The sequence below is a fragment of the Vicugna pacos genome, chromosome 17 (genome assembly GCF_048564905.1).
Source record: "Vicugna pacos chromosome 17, VicPac4, whole genome shotgun sequence".
NCBI lineage: Eukaryota > Metazoa > Chordata > Mammalia > Artiodactyla > Camelidae > Vicugna > Vicugna pacos.
The window spans coordinates 49,528,257-49,551,842 of NC_133003.1; the positions used below are offsets into that span (position 1 = coordinate 49,528,257).

The following is a 23,586-nucleotide window of genomic DNA, read 5'->3' on the forward strand; positions in this document are numbered from 1 at the left end:
ACCTAAGAATACGCTTTTGTTTTGTTTTGTTTTGTTTTTTATTTATTTTTTAAAAAATATTTTTATTGAAGTATAGTCAGTTTATAATGTTATATCAATTTCTGGTGTACAGTACAGTGCTTCAGTCATATAGGAACATGCGTATATTTGTTTTCATATTCCTTTTCACCATAAGTTATTACAAGATATTGAATATAGTTCCCTGGGCTGTACAGTATAAACTCATTGTTTAAGAATATGCTTTTAATAAGCTTCCCAGTGATTCCAAAGCAGTGGTTTGTAGACCACTTGAGAGACCCTGACTGCTTTAGAATTTGGTTGGAGAGCATTTCCAGGATTATTCTTGTTAGAAGTGGCACATTTGAATTCTTCAAATGAAAACTCAGTAGATGAAAATAATTTTGTTTGTTGATTGTTTTATTTTTTTGTTTGCAAGCCATTATTGATCATGGTTAGAGATAAAAATTCCACTACAGCATCAGTTCTGGTATTATTGTTTTGGAACCCATCAACTTTCTTCTTAGGGTTGTTGTTCTGGGGTTTACATTTTAATCTTTGCTTTACTATTTGTCACATTCTTGAAAATTTTGTCCATTTTCAGAAGCCAGGAAGCAACCACTTTCCAAAAAGACAAAGGAATCTCATGTTCATAATGAAGTTGAAGAAAATGCCAGTGTCTTTGTAAAGCTTCTTAAGACATCAGGAATTACTCTTAAAACAGGAGAGAGTCAGAATCAACTAGGTAATATTTTAATCTAAATCTTTTCATTGGATATAGTGAAATGACTCAGAACAGAATCATGGATTTTCTAGAGAAGCAATGAAGATTAGAAACAGGAGCACCATCTGTCTTGAGATAAGGATGAAATTGAAATGGCTTTTTAGAGAATATTGTTACTCTCTTTGGTCCTGATTAATTGATGTTAAGTAAAGTACTTTTTAATCTTTTTTTTTAAGAAAAAATGTTACATATTAGTATTACTTTATGTTTTCAGAAGAAAACATAAATTAATACCCAGAAAGCAATTAGATCTGTGTCAGAATAATCTCAGAAGAAAATTTATAAAGCTACTAAGGCCCTGCTTTGGGGGCCTAGATTATTCTATCCAGTTAAGATTATGGTATGTTTTTTTAAGAGCACTTAGTAGCTGTTCTTTACAAAAGCCAAGTCTGTTTTCTGTGGACTTAGAAGATTTGGCTTTGAAATTAGGTTGGAAATATCTTTATTGGTTTCATCAGACAGGAACTTAGGTCCTTAGGAAAGTAAACCAAGGTGGAAGAGGTTAAAGATTCTGGGACCAACTAGTCTTCTTTCCTCATAGCTGTGGATCAAATCGTTTTCCAAAAGAAGCTCTTTCAGACTCTGAGGAAACATCCTTCTTATCCCAAAGTATGTATCTTCTTCCTGGTGCTTTTGCTTTTGCCAGTAGTACTCTGGAATTGGGAACTTAAAGACCGTGGCATAAAGTTGAATGAGCTAGAATGATTTTAGCAAACTGTCAGCAAATGTTAAACTAAAAATCTTACTCTTACTCTTTTTTTTTTTAATGTCACTAAGATAATAGAAGAATTTGTTAGTGGCCTGGAGTCTTACATTGAGGACCGAGACAGTTTCAGGAACTGCCTTCTGTCTTGTGAACGTGTGCAGGATGAGGAATCCAGGTGTGGAGATGGGGCATGGAGTCTTGCAGAAATTTAATGTGTTAGACTAACTGGATTGGGGGTTGGGGGTGAGGAGGAATGCAGTTTTTTGGAATTTCACTTTTGATTTATAGCTCTCTTTTTCTCAGAGTTTTAACGTAACCTTTATGTATTTATTTTTGTAATCTACCCTTTAAATTATTAAATTTATAGTTAGGAAACTAAAACCAGGGTGCTTTCTAGAATGTGTCTCGCCTGTGTTGATAGAATTTCATGTCTCTACTTCTCCCTGGCCTAAGAGCTGTCTTCTCATGTTCTGTGTTTCTTATCTAACAGGATAGTTTCCCTTTAAAAATTACATATTTAGCCAACTTTATGGAGAAGAGATAATAAAAATGTTAAAACAAGGAAAACAAAAAACAAATCTCTCTCTTTTTTTTTTTTTTTTTTTACAGCATGGGTACATCTTACTGTAAGAGCCTCATTAAATTGCTTCTGGGAATTGACATACTGCAGGTGAAACTCACTTTTTTTGGTGAACATTTGCTGGATGTGATTTGTCGTGTATGCCTGAGTATAAGTGGCTGGTATAGAAGCTAGAGCAGGGCTAATGGGAGTTTACCACAGTCCTGTTGCTGAAATGCTTCTAGCAGGGTGGTATCTGCTTTGGACTGAGTTGAGTGGCCCATACATCTGTGATTCTCGTTTGTTCCCTCAGCCTCTGGTTCCTGTTTTGTTGTAGAGCTTGATCCTGTGTGCCCTGAGTACCTCGTGTATCTCTGCCATATTCACATCTGCATCATCTCCCACTCAGCTTTTTATTTGCTAATTAACTAGATTTTGCCCTTTCCTGCTTTTCTCTCTCTTTTAATTTATCGAGTAGACAGTACATTGAGATGTTTTAAACATCTCAAATTATAAAAATGTATAAACAGTGAAAAGTCTCCCTCCCACCCCCTCCTCCATTTTTCCTCTTTTCTTTTCTCCCATTGTTAATCTTCCACGCTCTTATCTTTTCCTTTTCATTAGAAATCTTGAGTATAATTTAGTTAGCTTAACTTTAAGAACCCTCTTGTTCCTCTGAAGAAAAATCTTTTCTTGCAAACTGTTTGATAACCTGTTAAAGTCTGCATTTCATAGGTTAACAGTTGTCATCTTATTTAACATTTTTTTATCTAGTTATTTTAGTATTGCCTTGATAGTCATTTTGCAATTTTTCAGAAGGTAACTTATTGATAAGTCTTTGTATTCCTACAGCTTATATTCAAAGTATAGACAGCATTCATGTGGACATTCTTATTATGAGGATTTCAGTTACAGCATGGTTTTTCCTCCAAGAACTCTTGTTGGAGAGAATTACGGCTAGCTATACATTTTGTTGTGTATTTTGAGACCATCTCCTAACTCCCTATGTCTTCTTTTTTAGCCTGCCATTATCAAAACCTTATTTGAAAAGTTGCCAGAATTTCTATTTGAAAAGTAAGTGGAGTTACTCTGGAATGCTCAAAGCGCCGTGGCCTACTTAAGTTTGCCTCTGAAAAGGTTACTCTGAAGCACCATTGATTTCTCTGAGGGTCATATTTATCATGATGCCATATTCTTAAGTGACTTCTTAAGTTTTACTAGGGTGTCTTTCTTGGAAATTTCATCTGTTTATATGACTATGTATTCCTAGAAGGATACACAATAAACTGGTAATGGTGGTAATAGTGTCCAAGGACGGAAGCCAATTGGCTGGACTCAGATACTCTCTAAATACTGTTCTTTACCTTTTCAATTTTATAGTGCATGTGTGCTACCATTTTTTTTAATTTACTAAAATAACTGAAACAACTAAGAAAACGAACAGCCTAATAGAAAAGTAGATAAAGGTCATGGATAGACAAGTCACAGAGAAGAAATAGAAGGGCATCAAGCTTTTTTGAAACGCTCGAGTTTATTAATAATCAAGGACAAAAGTTTCAAGCAATAAATACATTTTTTTCAGAGTCTCCCTTTTTGAGTGTAATAAACAGCCGGACTCGTACATAACTGGTGAACATGTAAATCAGCTCAGTCACTGAAGGGCAGGGGCCTACATGTATCAAAACCTTAGATTTTTGCATACCCTTTAATGTTCAGTTGTGTCTCCTAATTTGTCCTAAGGTAAGAACTGTGAATGAAAATAGAAATGAATGAGATAGTTCTCTTTAAAATAACAAAAAATTGTAAACTGAGATATTCAACTGTAGATTGGTTAGATGAATTAGGTATATCCACACAATGGAACATCACGTGGACATTCAAAATTATAAAGAGAACTATTTAGTACTGCACATTAATTTTTTTAAAAGTCAGATTATAAATCAGTATTTACAGTTCAGCCTAATATTTTGTTTGAAAAAGATACCTATGCACACATTTACATAGATACATATATATGCATGTCAGTGGTGGACATCTCTGGATTAAAGGATTTAGGTCGTTTTTAATTTCTCCTTTTTAATGCATGTTTTTTCAGGGTCTTGTATGTAATAATGGTAAACTTGAAGATTTATCTCTAAAAATTCATGCTTTGCCTGAATGGCTTGCACTAGATGTTCTGTGTCCTGGCTAAGTCTTTTTTAGCTGTTAAATTTGACTGTAGTAAACAAAGCTGTCAGGAGGAGGAACACATAGGAGGCTGAAAAGAAGGCAGAGACTGTCCTTTGGAAGGAAATAATGCTAACTGAGACAACTTTTCTTTATTCGTAAATAGTTTTCAGTACTTTCACAAACTTAATCTAATCTGACCTTTGGTGTTTCCATAGCAGTAAAAGGTACTTGTGTTTGTCAGTACTTACCACATTGATGTAATTCGTTTTTACCTTCTTAAGATAATTTGTTTTACTCAATTTGTTAGTTTATTGCCCTTATTTTTTTTTATTTGTTTTTATATTTTAACCTTTCTTCCAGACCTTTCTTCCCCTTCTTTAAACCCTCCCCAGATGTAGCCACTGTTAGCAGTTTAGTAGGTCTTCTTCCAGACATCTTTCTCAACATATATAAGTAGATGTCTCATTTTGTTTTGTATCACCTGTGTGTCTAGCACAGTGTGCAATGCATAGTAAGTGTTCAGTACATGTTAATTAGTGGCTGAAATGTTCTATGCAGTTAGTGCTTGCTGCTGTGTAAGTCAGAAAGGCGAAGTCCCTGATTTCTCATCCTAACATTTCAGGGTGAACAGTGATGGAATCAACATGCCTCGACTCATCATCAATCAACTGAAATGGCTAGATAGAGTTGTGGACAGTAAGGTAGGCTTTGGACCTTTTTCTGTCTCTTGGATTTAGAGAGTGTGTTTCCCACACTTAGAAACCAAACTTTGGGAATTTGCAGGGTTTTTTCCTTTCTAAACCCCCAAAAATCATATTTTTCTATCCATTAGCTTTTTTAGCTTTCATAATTTGAGAATCATGGGTATTTCACCCTTTAAATTTCTTGCCCCAAAAAGGGAATGTATCTAATTATGATGACCAGATGTGATTTTTGTTAAATAAATTAAATATTTGGAAGGAATTCATTAGTTTTTCAAAGTGCAGGGATTATTATGTTTTATTTCTCACAAGCATTGAAATCCCAAGCCATCTTATTTCACTACAAATGTGTTAATTTGATTACATATTGAGGAAACTTTTTTTGGCAATTATGTGGTTTGTTGTTACCCACCTTGGTAAAGTTGAATCTGTTTTGAGCCTAGTACTTGAGGCTCATTTCTTTTCAGAGTTCTTGCAATCATTCTACTGATTTTTGTTAGACATCCTAAGGCTAAATCTTTATTTGGAAGGACATGAGTTTTAGAGGCCCATCTGGGCTGAAATTTTGGGTTTGCCACTTATGTATCCTTGAACAACATACATCCCTACATTTTAAAAATGGGAATTGTCACACAAACTCCATAGAGTTGTGAAGATTAAATGAAATAAAGTATGTAACAGAACTATCAGATAATATGCCATCTACCTTACCTTTTCTTTTTCTCTGTATCATCTCGTGTGAAAATCTCTGGGTCATTTACCTCTGATTTTAGGTTTTGAACTGGAATGTGTGTGTAATTGTCATACTGTACACAAAGTAAATCCAGCTTTACATCTCATGAGTAAGAAGTCTTTCTGTATTCTGGGTGCTGTGCTACAATTCTGATAGTTTCGCCTCTCTGCAGGATCTCACCACCAAGATCATGCAGCTGATCAGTATAGCACCATTGGACCTACAGCATGACTTCGTCACCAGCCTACCTGAGATCCTCGGGGATTCCCAGAATGCTGAAGTGGGGGAAGAACTCATGTGGGTAAACACCCTATTCCCATCTTGAGCAAGGCTCCACTCTGGGAGTCTTACCACTGCGTATGAGAAGAGTAGTAGCAGTGTGTTCCTTCTTACGTATAATAGAATGACCTCTACCTTCTATGAGTAGGGAATGTGATTTAACTTGCTTTTCTCATAGTGCATATATTTGAGTAGACCCATATGCTTCTTTTAAATGGCATATCTGTTGTGAATACAAAATCTGACTTAGGATTAGGTATATAAATTTGGTCTACGGAGACGTAAACATGATTCCTTTGTTTTGTTAGCATTCCTTCCACCCAAGGGGTCCTCAGTCATAACTGCACATCCAAATCATTTGTGGAGCTTATTAAACATTGACATTCTCTCGTCCCTCAGTGATTCATTCTGATGCACATTGCTGCATTAGATCCCTTGCTGAGACATGTTGCTGTCTAACACTACATGAAAAATACTAATTGATAGGGCAGTAATTAAGAAAGGGAGAACAGAATCCCTATATAACTTTGTTTCTGTTCTACTGCAAATGTCTATTTATCCTTGAAGTAATTAAAGCATTCAATTTGTGATACTTCCTTTCCTATAATTGTCTGTAAAACTATCTCTAAAAATGTCCAGTGATTTCTCACCTTTATGCTTTTGGGCAGGATGCTGTTTCTGTATAGCACTGTACCACCCACTTTGCCTCCTTAATTCCAGCTCATCCTTTGGTATAACTTTCTCTTAGATCCATCCTTGTCCCTCTCTGCTCTGTGCCCTGGTAGCACCCTGCACATACGTCTGTCATGCTGATCGCATTCATTGTGATTGTTGTAGGTTTGCTTTTGCCTTTCCTCAGGAAAGTGTCATACCAAACTCAGAAGGGGGGTTACATACCAGACTGGGTGGTGGGGACGATGAGGCAAGGCTGCTTGTTTTTGCTGTGTTTGTTGTTTGAATTTTTCGTAATGAGTGTGTATTTTCTAATTAGTTTTTAATGAAACATACTTTAAGTCGAAATTCAATGGAAGCTGAATATATTCTCTCTTCTCATACTTTGAGTGATTTTTCCCAAGTCATTATCTGCCCAGCTCTGTTAAAAGTTGCACAACTTTTCTTTTTCCACTATTTATAGTGACCTTCTAACAGAGAATACTCTGCTCACTGTCCCAATCCTGGATGTTCTTTCCAGCCTCCAGCTTGACCCAAAGCTGCTGACTAAGGTAGGGAGGATTCTGCTGTCCAGAAACAAAGCCAACTTTCTCACCTCCCAGAACCAATGTCAATCAGTCATTGCCTTGGACCAATGGTGTATAATGAGAATTTCATTTTGAAAGAATGCTGAATGACATTTGCTCTCTTTTTTCCTTTTTAATGCATTTCATGTGCCATACTATGATAGATTTGCTGCTCTGTTTTTAAGCAGTAAGTCTTTATGGAAATCTTCTATATTGCCTACATATTTACAAAACTGTTCCCCATAGAAATACCCAATTTTTTGTACATTCCTCTAGCTAGTGGAAAATTAGTGCTCCAAAATGTAAGATAATAACTCTTGCACACTAATCACCTGTTTTGAAGAACCTGTAGCATTAACAATTGAAAGCTTGTAATTTGGAAAAAGAAAAATGAAGTGTTTTTCTTCTGAAATTATAAATGAGAAAAAAGAGTGGGAGAAGTAATTTTTCTAATTTTACCTAACAAGTCAGTATTAGATTGAGGTATTGACATGAAAATATGTAAGGTTTTCAGGGATGCTTTTTATGTTTAGGTCCGCCAGTTGGTGATGAGTAAGCTGTCATCTGTCACATTGGATGATTTACCTGTGATAGTCAAGTTCATTCTTCATTCTATAACAATTGTGGATGCATTTGAGGTACCTCACTACTTCCCAACAAACACTGATAGCATACTGGATCCTGGAGAGAACAGAGAATAGCAGTGATGCCCTGGTGAAACTCGGGAATAAAAACAAGACTAACCTAGAGGAAGATAAATCAGGATAGATTATTTAAATTGATAGTTCCAGCTGCTCTTCCCTGTCCTGAAACTGATAATGCTGATTAATCCAGATAGTATTCAGGGGAGAGAATGGCGCTATTAGCCAGATTTGTTGTTCTGTGTTAGCCGCTACAGGTTATGTTTGCTCTTTTAGTGTAAGGCCTCGAGGAATTCTGGACTCTTAAAGGACATGATGTGCTCTGTTTGCAGTAGCTATCTTCATCAACTCCCTTCAAAAATGCCTTGTGTAGCAGTACAGTTAGTAATTCTTCTTCCTCAGTCTTTCAGGAGATTGTTACGGTTCTCCTGTTTAGAGAATGGATTGTGCCTGTCCTATATGAGTGAGCAGAACACATAGCTAATATTTATTTGCCTTAGGTAGTTGCTGAGCTTCGGGAGGAGTTGGATCTGCAGCATTGTATTTTGCCTTCATTGTTTCAGGCTTCTCAAAGCAAGTTGAAAAATAAAGGCCAAACAAGGTATAAAGTCATGGACAGTTACTACCTTTTTTCTCACATAGACAAGGAAAGTTTTCTGACATTTATCCTGAAGCCAGGACAGAATATCTTAATACTTAGAACTATCAATAATGGTAGTAATATTACAATGACGTACTAGTATACAGCTTTCAGATCACGTTTATATGTTTGTGTGCATGTGCGCGCGCATTCGTTCCTTTGGCTGTTCAGATCAATCCCAGACTGCAGTACCAGTTTATTACCCATTTCACACATGAAGCTGTGACTTGTTTTAAGGCACATGGCTAGTAAATAGGAGCCCAGATTTTACAGGTTCCTCTCTGGTAAGTGAAAGGATGATTTTCCCCCCCTCTCCTGCTTGTAGTTCTTCAGGAATTCAAGAAAACAGTGACAAGGACTGTGTTACTCTCCTCTTTGATGTGATAAAGTCAGCTGTTAGATATGAGAGAGTTATTCCAGAAGCCTGGATTAGGGTGAGTATGGTCTTTGAAAGTTTGAACATTGGGGAGGAAGTGGGTGGCAGTCATTAACAGATGTGTAAGTAGAGGTAGATTGAAATCAAAATCTTAAAAGTCAGTCAAGTAAAAATAATAGATGATGGTTGCCAGATGGGTAGAGTAGTTCTTACATAAGAGCAGAGCATGCTGAATAAGGTGAAAGGTGTTCTTATATATTGTAATATTTCTGTGACCCTTGTTTTTCCAGGCAATTGAAAGCACTGCCTCCGCATCTGAACACAAGGTAATGTTCATGTACTATAAATCTTAAGTATTGCAGACGTAAAATTAGGGATGTTGGCTGGTTCTCCTTCCTGCTTTCTTTCTCCGCTCCCTCCAGTCATCCCTTCTGTGCCTTTTGTATCTGCTCTAATAAACATTAGCTGCCTAAGGAAGATAATCTGAAGGGGTGACTTGCCAGATGGTCTTTATTCTGGCAATAAAATAAAATAAAACATCCATGAGGGGAAACTTAACATTCCAAACAAGCATAGTGAATTGTGGTCAAAGAAGCCAAGTCCCCTCCTTTGAGGAGGTGAATACTAGAGGCACCTGGGTCATGAGTCAGGTAGTCAGGTCCCTTTTCTGTCTGGTTGTCCTTCCTCCCAGCACATGGAATTGTCAAGATAATGGCATTTCATGCTTTATTTTATTTTGCTTGACCAGAGTGAATCAGTTCATTTACCGTCAAGGTGATGGTGTGGAGTCTGACTTAACTCTCAAAATACTTTCTTCAGTCAAGAAGCCAGATGATTGAGGTTTTTGTGTACTGATCAGTTCCCTTTAAGAATTTTCTTTAATTGGAATCTGTTTTGTTTTGTGGGGTTTTGCTAGTTTGATTATTCAGTTGTTGGATGACTATTTTAAAAGATTTTGTGATATTGAATAAAACAATGAAGAACTTAGTAATTTTTTGTGGTCGTGAGGGCGGAGAATCAAAATACCCTAAGATAGCCGTTTTTATTTCTGCATAACCCTTGGCCTCCTGCATAGCTATTTTTACAGATTTCTAATCATTGTATAATTTTGTATTGATTTTTTTCTTTTGACATTGTATCATAAACATTTTACATGCTTCTGCATTGTCTTTATTGTCATTTTGAATAGCTGTGTTCTGTTTTGCTGTAATGAATCTCAATTTTGGTGTCTAAATGAGTGGGGCCTTCAGTGAAGGGATGGCCCAAGTAATTTGTTGTTTTTGCTTTTATTAGAATATCTAACCTTTGTTAAAATATCTTTTTTCAATGTCTTTTTTTGGTTGAGTTGTAATTCTGTGTAGCATATTAGTTTCAAGTGTGTAGTATAAGTTTATATTTGTATATATTGCAAAATGCAGTTAAGTATTGCAGTAAGTCTAGTTAATGTCTATCACTATACATTGTGATGAGAACTTTTTAGTTAGGAGGGAGGTAATTAGGTTTATTTATTTACATATTTATTTTAATAGTGGTAGTGGGGATTGAACCCAGGACCTTGTGCATGCTAAGCACACAGTCTGCCACTGAGCTGTACCCCCTCCCAATGAGAACTTTTAAGATCTACTCTCTTAGCAACTTTCAGATGTGCAGTACAGTATATTATTAACTACATTCACCATGCTGTATGTTACATCCCCATAACTTATTTATTTTATAACTGGAAATCTGTACCTTTTGACCCCTTTTACCCATTTCACCCACACCCTGCCCCCACCTCTGGCAACCACTAACCTGTTCTCTGTATCTGTGAGCTCATTTTTGTTTGTTTTGTGTCTTGGATTCCACATATAATTGAGATCATATGATATTTGTCTTTGTGTGACCTGTTTCACTTTGCATAATGCCCTCAAGTTTCATCCATGGTACTGCAAAAAGCAAGATTTTGTTCTTTTTATGACTGAATAATAAATATTCTTGTGTGTGGGTATCACGTTTTCTTTATCCAGTCATCCATCAGTGGACAAGTTGGGTTGTTTCCATGTCTTGACTATTATAAATAATCTTCTAATGAATATGAAGGTGCAGATATTAGTGTTTTTCTTTTCTTCAGATGAAAAGGCAGAAACGGAATTGCTGGATCTTGTGTTCTGTTTTCAACCTCTTGAGGAATGTCCATCCTTTTTCCATAGTGATTGCAGCAGTTTACATTCCCACCAACAATGCCCGGGGGTTCCCTTTTCTCTACATCCTTGCCAACACTTGTTATTTTTTGTCTTTTTGATGATAGCCATTCTAACAGGTGGGCAATGAAAGGTCACTGTGGTTTTGATTTGTATTTCCCTGATGATTACTGATGTTGAACATGTTTTCATGTAGGTTGGCTATCTGTACGTCTTTTCTGGAAAAACATCTATTGAGATTCTCTGCCTGTTTTTTAATTAGATTATTTGTTTGTTGTGCTGTTGAGTTGTATGAGTTCCAGTTACTTCTTTTTTCTTTTTTGTCCTTGACTTTTAACCCCCCCTCCTTTTTTAACATAGGTAATACAAGCTAACTGGGGAGAAGTCCCCCAAGTAATCTGAAAATGTGTTAAAGTTTTCATGTGATTTCCCATACTAATTGCAATGGAATAAAATATTAATCTCCAAAAAAAAAAGTTTCTGTCCACTCTCTGTGCCACTCTTCAGTTGTAATCATTCTTTCAGATTTCTTCCTGTTCATATACAAGTTGTATGTGTGTGCAAGTACAGGCATGCTCACTCTTCTGCTTACACATATGTGTACATGCATATTGTTTTTGCAAAAATAGAATTTTACTGTGATTATTGCAGCTTGCTTTTTAACTTCACAACATGTCATGAATGTCTTTATCAAAAAATATAGCCTCCCTCATTTTTAATGGCTGTACAATATTCTGAAAGTAACCATAATTTACATTGACCGACATTTACAATCCAACTTTTCACTAAGTAATTTTTCTATAATAATGAAAATATAATGAATAAATATATGTTCATGTATAACTGAAAATTGTGCTCTACACTGGAATTTGACACAACATTGTAAAATGATTATAAATCAATAAGAAATGTTAAAAAAGAAGAAAAAGAAAATATAGACTGAAATTGCTGTGTGATTTTAATCTTTTTCCTTAATAAATATGATAGTCAAAGTTATTTCTGTAATACCCCTTTTGCTTGTATTCCATTATTTTCTTAAAAGATAGCAGTGGTAATTAGTTATGGTACTTTATTTCTCTGAAAAGTATTTCTGGGTTTTATAAAAATGTAGGTACTCCCATGGAAGTAAGTTGTGCAAAATGAGTGTTCTTTGTTTTAATGGGAAAAAGTTGAGAGCTGCTGTTTTGTTGTAGTCAATGTACTGATTTATTAAACTGTTTTCCTGTTGTTGCATATTTGTTGACAACAGACTTTTGACCTGGCAGTGCTGTTCATCATCTACAGCACCAACGCTCAGACAAAGAAGTACGTTGAGAGGGTGCTAAGAAGTAAGATTCGGTCAGGCTGCTTTCAGGAACAGCTGCTGCAGGGCACTTTCTGTATTCATTACTTGGTAAGTGTCAGAGAATCAAGCATTAGTCTGAAGGTTAAAGAGAGTTCTTTTTAGCCTTTTCTACCCTGTGTGAGAATCATGACAGCAGCACCTTTGCCAGGTGTTGATCTGTGACAGAGAGCTCTGTATACTCCAGAACATAGCAGAATTATTACTTACCTTGAGTGACACATTATGATTTAATAAAGCCAAACTAAGTGTGGTTTTCATCTCTAACAAAAAAGTCACAAAATTGGTTATGTTGAACTTGCTAGATTCAAACCCCAAATTCTTTCTTATACTAAATGTTGTCATTCAGGTCTTCTAGTTTCTTATGTAACTTGATTTTTAACCTAACATGGGAAGCTTTATAGCTCCCATATAAAATTTCATCTTACTTGTTTCTGCCCGTTGTTCAAGCCTTTGAGACTTTTGAATCTTAATTTTATATTAATCATTTTCTCTAGCAATCTGTGATCTGCAGCTTTGACAAACTTGCCTTCTGTATCCTGTTTGAAGTAGTTTGTAAAAGCCCTGAGCATAACAGGATCAGAGGAATGCTGGTAGAGACATAATTATGCATCTGTTGAACTATCACTATGTAGCCATTTAGCACTGTGAGATGATCATTCCTGTTGAAATGTAAACCATTCAAATGGGAACTTTATAAGCTAAGAATGGTGTTTTCCACGTGAATATTCACGATACTAGCAGTGTATACCTTCTTAGAAAACTGGGTAAACAAGTGGTTTGGGACGTGGCTTAGGAACTAATGAGAATATATAGTTGTTCTATTTAGGAATGGATTTAAAGTTTGTATTGTTTTATTTTTCAGTCCTTTCTGTGCTTTTTTTTTGGCCATGATTTGTGTTTTGGACTATAATTTTGCGTAGGGCAGAAACCATGTATAATTTTTTATTGCATTGTCCTCAGTAAAGCATTATACCCGTTTCAGTGCTTAATTTAAGATTTTTAAAAATTGTGATATCAGTAAAGAAACTGGACTTAATAATTGGTTCTTTACTCTGGTTCCATTAATGTCCATCTGTTGCCTCCTGGTAGGACATGATCAGTTCGCCTCTTGGTGTTCTTTAAAAGAAATCAATTTAATTAGTATTGAACCTTATAGACTGCTGTCAAATCACAGCCAAGGCAGAGCAGGCCCAGTGTATCCCCAGGGAGGCAGTATGATTAAGTGAGGAAATTGGGGTTTAGAAGATCTGGATTCTAGTTCCAAATTGGGCAGATAGGAACAGATTACAAGCTATCAGGCATGTAATTAACTTCTTTGATCTTCAAGGTCAATTCTTACTCATATATTGAATCCCACTGATCCTGAGAGAAACTCAGAATGATGATTATTCTCAGTAAAACAAAGATTAAGTTTCCTCCAGTTAAAATGAGAATTGGTGAGGACTCTGGCATCTTAAAAGGGTTAGCAGTAGCAACTCCAGGTGCTGTGATAACTCAGTTTCTCCCACAGATTCATTTCTGTCTCCTCTTCCCTCAAGGTTCTTAAGGATGTTTGTCCATCCATTTTGTCGCTGGCTCAGACTTTGTTGCACTCCTCACACCAAAGCATAATTTTGTTTGGCAGTCTCCTGTACAAATATGCATTTAAGTTTTTTGACACTTACTGCCAGCAGGTATGTTGAAATACTTATTTTGGAAAGGAGGAAATAGGGAAAAGGAAAGAAATGCAGTCCCAAGTGACTTACATATGACCTGATGTTTATTTCTTGTTGGTTGGAAGGCATTGAAGGAAAAAGAATTCTGACCTGGGAGTTGGGAAAACTTCGTTCTAGTCCTAGTGTCAGTAAAACGAAGAGACTGGACTGGAGGGTCTAACTCTTGTGTTTTGAGCTGTAAAATTCTCTGTGTCTAAAATGAAGGTCCAGCTCCAGTCTACTTCAAATAATTGTTGGCTTAAAGGGCTGAGGTTATGGTGCAGTTTTCACAGTACAGGAATGGCAGCTTTACCACTGAGCTGCCAAGAGTCAACTGCCAATCGATCCTGGAGTTGTCTTCTAGAAGAGAGTGGTGGAAAAGAAATGAAGGAGAAATACCTGAGAGAAACTCAGAATGATTCCTCATTCCCGTGAACGTGAGACCTCCAATTTAGTAGCACATATCCAGAGATGGAGGGCTGTACTTGCAGAAAGTAATTATGAAAACAAAGGGTCTTATTTTGTATTGGTTATAAATGCTCTCTCTTTATTAGCAACATTAAAGCACATTTGAATGGAACTTTTAAAAATGAGGACAAAATTTTTAAAATTTAAATCAGAGCAGTAGATTGCGCTGGCATGAGATAGCTGCTGCACTGAGGACCACGTGACTCGGTGAGGAGCAGTGTGAAAGGGAGAGTGACAGCTAAGACTTTTTGGGAACCATCTTAATGTCTTAGAGACACTGTCATGACCCATGTTTGTTTGAAACATACAAATCTAACTTATAAAAACCTTTAAAATCTTTAGCTCCTTGAGTGCCACCTTTTCAATAAATTCAGTAGATTAAGCACAATCACACCTTAACGGATAATATTTAACCAATATGAGAAAAAGAAGGAGAAAGACTACACCAAGGAGCAAAATCAAGAGGGCTTAGATAGCGCTCACTGGTAAATTATGGGAAAATAAATTAAGACTGGATGGTAGTGTTGTTTAAGTGGTGGCAGAATCCTAAGCCTCCTGAGACTAACGTTAATGGACTAGTTAATGGATTTAGACAATGGAATAGAGTAGATTGGCATTTTAACCAAGTTGAGATTGGAATGGCTTCAGGCCAGAACTTCTTTTAGATGGCCGTACCGTGTTTTTGCTTTACACTGTCCTACTGACTCTTCTCCACTTAGGAAGTGATTGGTGCCCTGGTGACCCATATCTGCAGTGGGAACGAAGCCGAGGTTGATACTGCGTTGGATGTCCTCCTAGAGTTGGTAGTTCTGAACCCATCTGCTATGAGACTGAATGCTGTCTTTGTGAAGGTATCTAGTCCTACCCTTGATATATGCTGAATTATTTTTCTTTCTTGCACATACCTGTGAGATACCTGATGTCTACTAGTTAGCAGCAGTTTATTTTGTACTCTAGAGATTGAGCACTATATAATTGGTAGGAGGGGGTGGGATGGAGGTGAGGTGATGGGAAAATAATGGAAAAAATAACTCATCTACCTGCGTATTGGTTCATTCAGTGAATACTTCTTTATACCTAACTATGTGCCAGGCTGTATTCTAGGTGCTGTGGATATAAAACTCAGTCTTTGCCTTTGATGATAGAAAGTGAGACATATAAGTAAGTCACTGTAAGTGCAGCATGATGAATTCTCTAATAAAGCGCTAGATACACCAGAGCAGGAATAATTAATTTGGTCTAGGAAACTGGACAAGTCTTCAAAGATGAGATAATATTTGAGTGATTCCTGAAGGGTGGGAATGATCTAATAAGAAAAAGCAAGGGAAGTACATCTAGGTAGAGTACAGTTTGAACAGAAGCAGATTGGCACCCATGTCCGTGGTGCGCCTGAGGGAAGACTAGTAGATTAGCGTGGCTGGGGAGCAGGATGCATGGTAAGAGGCGGTCGGAGGTGAGGCTGGGAAGACACAGGGCAGGGCCAGATTGTGAAGGATCTTAAATACCATGCTAAAGAGTTTCAGCTTTACATCATGGATGGTAGGGAGCTGTTACAGGTTTTAGTAGGGGTTTGACATAATCACACCTGGGCTTTGAAAGATAACTACGTTACCCCCATAATTAGGGATGAGAAAACTGCAGTTTTGCCCAAAGTCAAAATGTAACTAGTTCCCTTGTGACTCCTCCTACATCTGTAGACAATTAATAAGTAATTTTTGATGGAGTAGAAGCTGAGAAATAAGATCAGAGATACAACTTTTGGCAGAATACTGTTTTCACTAGGCAAAAGGGAAGTGTGGAAAAGAATATGGAGAGCTAGGAGGTAGGTTGGGATGACTAAGCAGAATGTTAGCCCTTTGGGCTCTGAGCCTAGTTTAGAAAACTCGAGGTTTCCTGGTTTCCTGGCTGTCTATATGTGTGCCTCTTATGAGGATTTTAGTTTCTTTATTTAAGGGGAAAAAAATGTTAGTTACTAACGTCATGATTGGCATTTTTTTCTACCAGGGTATTCTAGATTATCTGGATAATATGTTGCCTCAGCAAATACGAAAACTCTTCTATACTCTCAGCATACTGGCATTTAGCAAACAGCATGAAGCCAACAATCACATCCAGGTAAGAGGCTGTGTCTTGAGAAAGAATCTTATAAACTTCTTTAGTTGAAATTTGCTGAACACAATTACTGCAGCCTATGTAGCAGGAGAAATTTGAATATGTAGCTGTAGTCCTAGTATTTGTTTATTCTTTTCTTTTTTTTCCAAGCAGGGACACTATTTTTTTATCGTTTTTTTAATTGAAGCATAGTTGATGCGCAATATTATATAAGTTACAGGTGTAAACATGGTAATTCACGATTTTTAAAGGTTATACTCCGTTCATAACTTTCATGAAACATTGGCTGTATTCCCTGTGTTGTGCACTATATCCTTGTAGTTATTTCATACCTGATAGTTTGTACCTCTTAATCCCATACCCCTGCTTTGCCTTATTTATTCTTTTCTTATGGCAAACACAAAGTGCCTCCTGTGTGTCAGGCCCTGAGATGGTAGGTATATTAGACGTTCTGTCCTCAAGGAGCTTAGTCTGTTATGGTGAAAATGGGTCTGTATTCAGCTAATTATGAAACTGAGGGAGAAAAGTCATTCAGGTTCTGTACTGCATGCTGTGGGGATGCAGACAATTCTCATGTTCCCTGAGGAACGTCTCCATCTAATGTGAGCTCCGCTTGGGCCTACTCTCGGTTGTGGACATCACTGAAAAAGCCAGGCGAAGGGATTAAATTAGGTTAGGTTGGAATCTTAACTCAGCTCTTTGGTATCTGTAGTGCCACCTTGTGGCAGCAATCCTTGCTGGACTGTGACTTTGAACAACCAGCACTTTTTTTTTTTAAACTAAAAAAAAAGGGGGTCTTGGTAAATACACACACATGGTACAAAATTCACAAGGTATGCAAAGGTAGTGAAAAATAAGTTCCCTGCCTCTCAGTCCTCTAGGCATCTGGTTCTCTGATGGCAATCACTGTTAACTAGCTTGTAGCTTTCTGAGATGTTCTGAGTGTTAACAAATTTGAATTTGCCTGTATACCCATATTCCACACCTTGCTCTTTTGTTCTACATCTTGCTTTTTTCATTTAGCAGCATATTTTGAAGATTTCTTACGTTAAGATTTGTTACATCAGTAATAATAGAACTACCTCCTTTTATTTTTTAGTTGTGGTAAAATATACGTAACATAAATTGTACTATTAACCGCTTTTAAATGTACAGCTCAGTGGGACTAAGTACATTTACAATGTTGTGCACCATTGCCCCTATCCATTTCCAGAAGTTTTTCATCATCCCAAACAGAAATAATGTACCCATTAAGCAGTAATTCCCCATTTCCCTTTATCTACACCTCGATAACCTCTAATCTACTTTCTGTCTGTGAATTTGCCTCTTCTAGGTACTTCATTTAGGTAGAGTCATACAACGTTTGTCTGGCTTACTACAGTTAGCATGTGTTCACAGTTCATCCATGTTGTAGGGTATATCAGAGCTTTATTCCTTTTTATGGCTGAATAATGTTCTATTGTATGTCTAGACCAAAAGTCATCCGTTCATCCATTGATGGATACTGACTTTTTTCCCCACCTTTTGGCTTTTGTGAATAGTGCTGCTGTGAACATGGATGCACAAGGATCTGAGTCCCTATCTTCAGCTCTCTTGGGTATATACTTAGGAGTGGAATTGCTGGGTGACATGATGATTCTGTGTTTAACATTTTTGAGGAACCACCAAACTTTTCCACAGTGGCTGCACCATTTTACATTCCTATGAATAGAGGGCTCCAGTTTTTCCACATCTTTGCCAATACTTACTTTCCATGTTTTAAGTTTAACCATCCTACTGTGTGTACTCACTGGTTTCGATTTGCATTTCCCTGATAACTAATGATGTTGAACATCTTCTCATGTGCTTATTGGTCCTTGTGTATCTTCTTCAGAAAAATGTCTATTCAAGACCTTTGCTCATTTTTTAATGGAATTTTTTTGTTAATTTATAAGACTTTATATACTCTGGATATTAATCTCTTACCAGATACGTGATTTGCACACATTTTCTCTCATTCTGTGGATTGTCTTTTCATGCTTGATAGTGTCCTTTGGTACAATTTTGATGAAGTCTAATTTATCTTTTTTTTTCTTTTGTTTCTGGTGCTTTGGTTGTCGTACTTTAAAAAAATTACAAATTAAAAAAGCCATTGCCAAATCCAAAGTTATGAAAAATTTCCCATATGTTTTCAGAGCTTTCTAGTTTTAGCTCTTAAATTTAAGTCATTAATTGACATTGAGTTAATTTTTATATATGATGTTAGGTAAGGGTTCAACTTCATATTTGTGTGTGGGGGTATCCAGTTTTTTGCCAGCACCTTTGTTGGAATGACTGTCCTTTCTCCATTGAAGAGTCTTGGCACCTTTGTGGAAAATCAGTTGACCATATATATGAGGGTTTATTTCTTGGCTCTATCCTGTTGGTCTAAATGTGTGTCCTTATGCTGGTAGCACAGTGTTATTTCAAAATCGGGAAGAGTGAGACCTCCAAATTTGTTCTTTTTCAAGATTGTTTTGACTGTTTGGGGTCTCTTGAAATTCCACATGAATTTTAGTATGGGCTTTTCTTTTTCTACAAAAACTGCTGTTAGAATTTTAATAAGGATTACACTGAATGTACATAATCACTTTGAGTGGTATGATCATCTTAATGTTAAGTCTTCCAGTTAATGAACATGGGATGTCTTTCCATGTATTTAGGTCTTCTTTCTTTCAGCAGTGGTTTTGTAGTTTTTAACGTACATGTAGTACATTAAATGTAGTTTTTGCCTCCATGTTAAACTTATCTCTAAGTACTATTTTCTATTTGATTATTTTAGCTGATTAGCCAACAACATTATGATAATTCACATATGCATATCAAGCAACTATCACAACAGTAACAATAATGGTTGTTATTACTGAATGTCTACCACATCCCAGTGTTCTTGGAATTTTTTGTAATTTGTCTCTGATATTTACAAAACCTTTCCCATTTTACAGATTAAAAAAAAAAATGAGACTCACAGAGGTGATATGACTTACCAAAGACCACAGTTAGTAAATGATAGAACTCTTACTGTTCTAAGGTTTTTGGCTCTAATATCCATAGGCTCTTTTGCTGTACCATTCCAACATCTTCATCTTTTTCTATCGTTGTTTCCTTGCAGGATGACCTGCATCTGGTGATACGAAAACAGCTCTCTAGCACCATATTCAAGTACAAACTCATTGGTATTATTGGCGCTGTCACCATGGCTGGCATCATGGCGACAGACAGGTATGCATGGAAATTGTGACTTCTGTGGCTTAAGGTCAGTTAATCTAGCTGTTGCCTTACAAAGTAAAGTGTTACGTTGTGTAGACATCACTATATATACGTGGAAACCATAATAAGAGAAGTGGGCGTATGTTTGTTGCCACTTTTCCATGTTCCTTCTAATCTTGACTTATGTATATACAACATATAGTTTTTACAGAATTACGGTTGTAGTCAATACATTCTGATGGTTTAAAACTAGACATTGCCAAGAAATAGTGTTCTAGAAATGTCTCCAGAAAAGGGGAACCCTAATCCTCCTGGGATGCATTTTTCTGCATCTGCTCTAGTCTTAGACACTAGACAATACAGGTTTCTCCATTGCTGTGTTATTCCTGTCTGGAACATCATGTTTGATGCAAATTGAGTCTCTCTGTGAATTTTCCCCCCTTGTGCTTTGATGCCACAATTATATCTAAAAGAAACATCAGATTTGGGGCTTGATAAATTGTTACCCTTGTGAAATGACATTGAAATTTAGTTCAGACTCTTTGGAAATGATTTGTCATGAATTCCTGGGATCTCAGAAAACATCTGTAGAATCAGCATTAGTAATCCGTACAGGCTGCATAGTACACTGGTTAAAAATTCATTCTCTGGAGCCAGACTACTTGTCTGGGGTCAAATCCTGGCTCCATTATTTATTAGCTAAATGATCTTGGGTAAGTTACTTTACCTATCAGTGCCTTTGTATTCTCAAATCTGTGAAATAAAGATATTAGTAGTATTTACTTCACAGAGTTGTTGAGAGCATTGTATATTTAGAACAATGCCCAGTGCTTGCTCTTACGGTTATTACTTATTTAGCGTTCCCTGAGAACATCTAAGGTCACCATTGTTTACTCTAATCTGCATTCTGTATGGCCTAAATAAATACTCTTCCGTGCTCTTGTGCACTTTATCTCCACTCCCATCCCAGGGAAGGCAAGTTTCTTAAATTTATTGGCAGTTGTTGCAAAATACTACAAAAGTGAAGGTAAAATAATCTGTTTTTAGAAGCAGATTTTTCAGTTTGACCCCAGGGAGAGGAGACCTGAGCGATGAACAGTGCACACAGGTGAGTTCTTGTTGTGTAGTTGGATATGTTTTTAAGTAACTGAGGAGTTGCTTCTGGTCACTGTCACCTTATTAGGAAGAGTGCTTCTTTTTTTTCAAAATAAGTTTTCCTGAACTCATACCTTTTGTAATTTGTACCGCTGTTTTGGCCTTTAGAATCCACTAGCTTGGGTTGTATTTAGTTTTGTATCTGTCTAATCTCCCTGATTAATCTGTAAATTCCTAGAGAGTAGAAACAGTGGGCCGTGGTGGAGGACTAGCAGATTGACTGGAGCATAGGGCCAAGTAGGTGTATAATCAGGAAGTTGGAGATAGAGCTAGTTGGGAGATAGAAAACAGGGCTCTGAACATGGATCAAGACATTTTGATTTAATTTTTTACACAGAGGTAGTCCTTAAGGGTTTCTGAACATAAATATGGCAAAATCCAAGCTTTGCTTTAGAAAAATTAACCTGGCTCGTGTGTCTGATGGCTTGGAAAAGAGATGAGATCAGAAAGAGACGGATTGGTCAGGAGGCTTAGGAAAACCTCAGGTGAGGGGGGGTGATAAGAACTTTGCCAGTGCAGTTGGAAAGGGAAAACTTACTGCTGATTGGGGTGAATGGTGTTCAGGAAGCATGGGCAGCCCGCGGGCTGAGCCGTCCTTTCTCTGTGGCTGCTCCAGGTGACCTCCTTGCTGCAGTTGGTTCATTCGTGCAGTAAGCAGTCTCCTCAGGCCTCTGCAGTTTATTATGATGAGTTTGCCAACCTAATCCAGGAAGAAAAGCTGGCTCCAAAAGCCCTGGTAAGGCCAAGTGTCTTTTCTTAAAGCGATGAAGCATGAGCGCCCACACATTCTTCAAACCCCTCTCTCTGCTGTGCTGCAAAAAGCAAGAGATGGCCTTGTAAGCTCTCCTGCATTCTGACTGGGAAGGCTGTCCGCCTCGCTCTGCCCCAGGCCTCTCCTCGGAGGCCTCCTTCCCCTAATGACAGCAGTGACGGTTAGGATGGTGGTGATGGAGCGGTGCTAATGAAGTTGAAAGCCACCATCTGTTGAATGCCAGGCACTGTCTTAAGCATTTTTCATGTGTTACATCTTTTCCACGTCAGGACAATGAAATATGTGTCCCTGTTATTTTCTTTTTAGAAATGAGGAAACGGGGGCTTAAAAAGGTTAACAGCTTGTTTAGGGCTCTAGCGCGTGCACCTGGGCTACACGGCCTTGTTTGTTTTTTTGCTTCCTGAAGGAATGGGTTGGGCAGACCATCTTTCATGAGTTCCAGGATGCCTTTGTGGTGGACAGCTGTGTTGTTCCAGAAGGGTAAGCACTGCTCGCCCCCTGTCATGGTGGTGCTGGTGAAGAAGTTATGTCCGTAGCTGGTCCGAACCTCAGGATGTCCTTGACCTCAGTCAGGTCTAAACCACTCCCACAGCTTCTTTCCTCCCAGCCCCAACCCCGTGGCACCCCAGCTCCAGAATTGCTAAAAGGTTCCCCATTTGGTATTTCTTCTCTTTCTCACTTCTCCTCATAATAGGGGACATTGGTTCGTTTTAGTGGTTTCACCTGTAGACTTGCATACCCTTGAGTTGGGGCATCGGATCCTGGGTTCTCTCCACAGTGACTGCCCATTTCCCGTGAAAGCTCTCTACGGACTGGAAGACTACAGTAGTGATGGGATTGCCGTCAACCTCCTGCCACTCTTGTTCTCGCAGGACTTTGCAAAAGATGGGGGTAGCCCGACTTCGCAGGCATCAGACCAAAAGTCAGTACACTTTTTCTTCTCTAAAACCTCTGTTGGTGTTTAGAATGTTCACGGGGAATTCCACAGTTCTTGTACTCTGTGGGGAACTTGTTTGAAAAGGATTTCTCCGAAGACAGGTGGTATTTGGATGGGTTACCAAGAATGGGGCAGACTCTTTGTTTTTTCTCAGACCCTGGGATTGTGATTTGAATTGTCTCATGACAGCCAACATATTCTGTGAGGCTGTTTTTGTTTCTGTTCCTTTTTCCTTCCCATAAACGTGTCTGTCTACCTCTGCCACTCTCCTCCCCTCTTCTGTCTTATCTCCGCTTTCTCCTAACACTTGGACGTTCACTCTACTCACCTGTCTTCCTTCAGTTCAGTTCATTATGTATTTGCTGAGCATCCATTAAGTTCCTTGCCTTATGTTCTTAAAAGTCAACATTAATTTTGGGCAAAGCTCCTTAATTATAAGGTTGGGCTGCCTATAAACGTGGACTAATAAGTCTTCAAACCGTGGTCTAGAAAGGGATTTTTTCTTCCCAGGTTGGTTTCTCCATTGTGCCTGGCTCCCTATTTCCGGTTACTGAGACTGTGTGTGGAGAGACAACATGATGGAAACTTGGAGGAGATTGATGGTTTATTAGGTATCGGATGAAGTTATCAGATCCTTTCTTCTTGGTAATCTGTCTTTGGTAAACTTAGAGAAGGGGCAGGCCAGTACATGGTGTGTGTGGGAAGGAATTTTCTAACTTCACAGAGTGGTATAGCAGTAGTAATGGAATTCCAAAGACAAAACAGTACATACAGAGTCCCATCATGTTAACAGATCAGTTGTTACTGTAGTTCCATGTTGCTTTCTGGTTCTTGCCCCTATAATTGTTGCCAAGAGTTTTAAATTGTATTTG

The 23,586-nt window shown here is 37.6% G+C and overlaps 1 protein-coding gene across 3 annotated transcripts in view; it reads left to right on the forward strand.

Moving 5' to 3' along the window:
• The window catches only part of FANCD2 (FA complementation group D2), a 45,952-nt gene that overhangs the window by 2,681 nt on the left and 19,685 nt on the right, over nt 1-23,586 (forward strand). For 2 of the 3 annotated variants that reach the window (XM_031686241.2, XM_015241417.3), the window contains exons 3-24: nt 602-742; nt 1,323-1,390; nt 1,559-1,662; nt 2,097-2,157; nt 3,068-3,120; nt 4,838-4,916; nt 5,822-5,946; nt 7,064-7,151; nt 7,700-7,804; nt 8,308-8,408; nt 8,773-8,881; nt 9,114-9,149; nt 12,253-12,396; nt 13,887-14,021; nt 15,230-15,361; nt 16,515-16,625; nt 19,753-19,862; nt 20,898-20,958; nt 21,622-21,741; nt 22,184-22,257; nt 22,556-22,699; nt 23,225-23,325. In XM_031686241.2, the coding sequence (XP_031542101.2) occupies nt 602-742; nt 1,323-1,390; nt 1,559-1,662; nt 2,097-2,157; nt 3,068-3,120; nt 4,838-4,916; nt 5,822-5,946; nt 7,064-7,151; nt 7,700-7,804; nt 8,308-8,408; nt 8,773-8,881; nt 9,114-9,149; nt 12,253-12,396; nt 13,887-14,021; nt 15,230-15,361; nt 16,515-16,625; nt 19,753-19,862; nt 20,898-20,958; nt 21,622-21,741; nt 22,184-22,257; nt 22,556-22,699; nt 23,225-23,325 (2,202 nt within the window). The remainder of the gene's footprint in view (nt 1-601; nt 743-1,322; nt 1,391-1,558; nt 1,663-2,096; nt 2,158-3,067; nt 3,121-4,837; nt 4,917-5,821; nt 5,947-7,063; nt 7,152-7,699; nt 7,805-8,307; nt 8,409-8,772; nt 8,882-9,113; nt 9,150-12,252; nt 12,397-13,886; nt 14,022-15,229; nt 15,362-16,514; nt 16,626-19,752; nt 19,863-20,897; nt 20,959-21,621; nt 21,742-22,183; nt 22,258-22,555; nt 22,700-23,224; nt 23,326-23,586) is intronic. The other variant, XM_072941831.1, reaches the window with a different exon arrangement.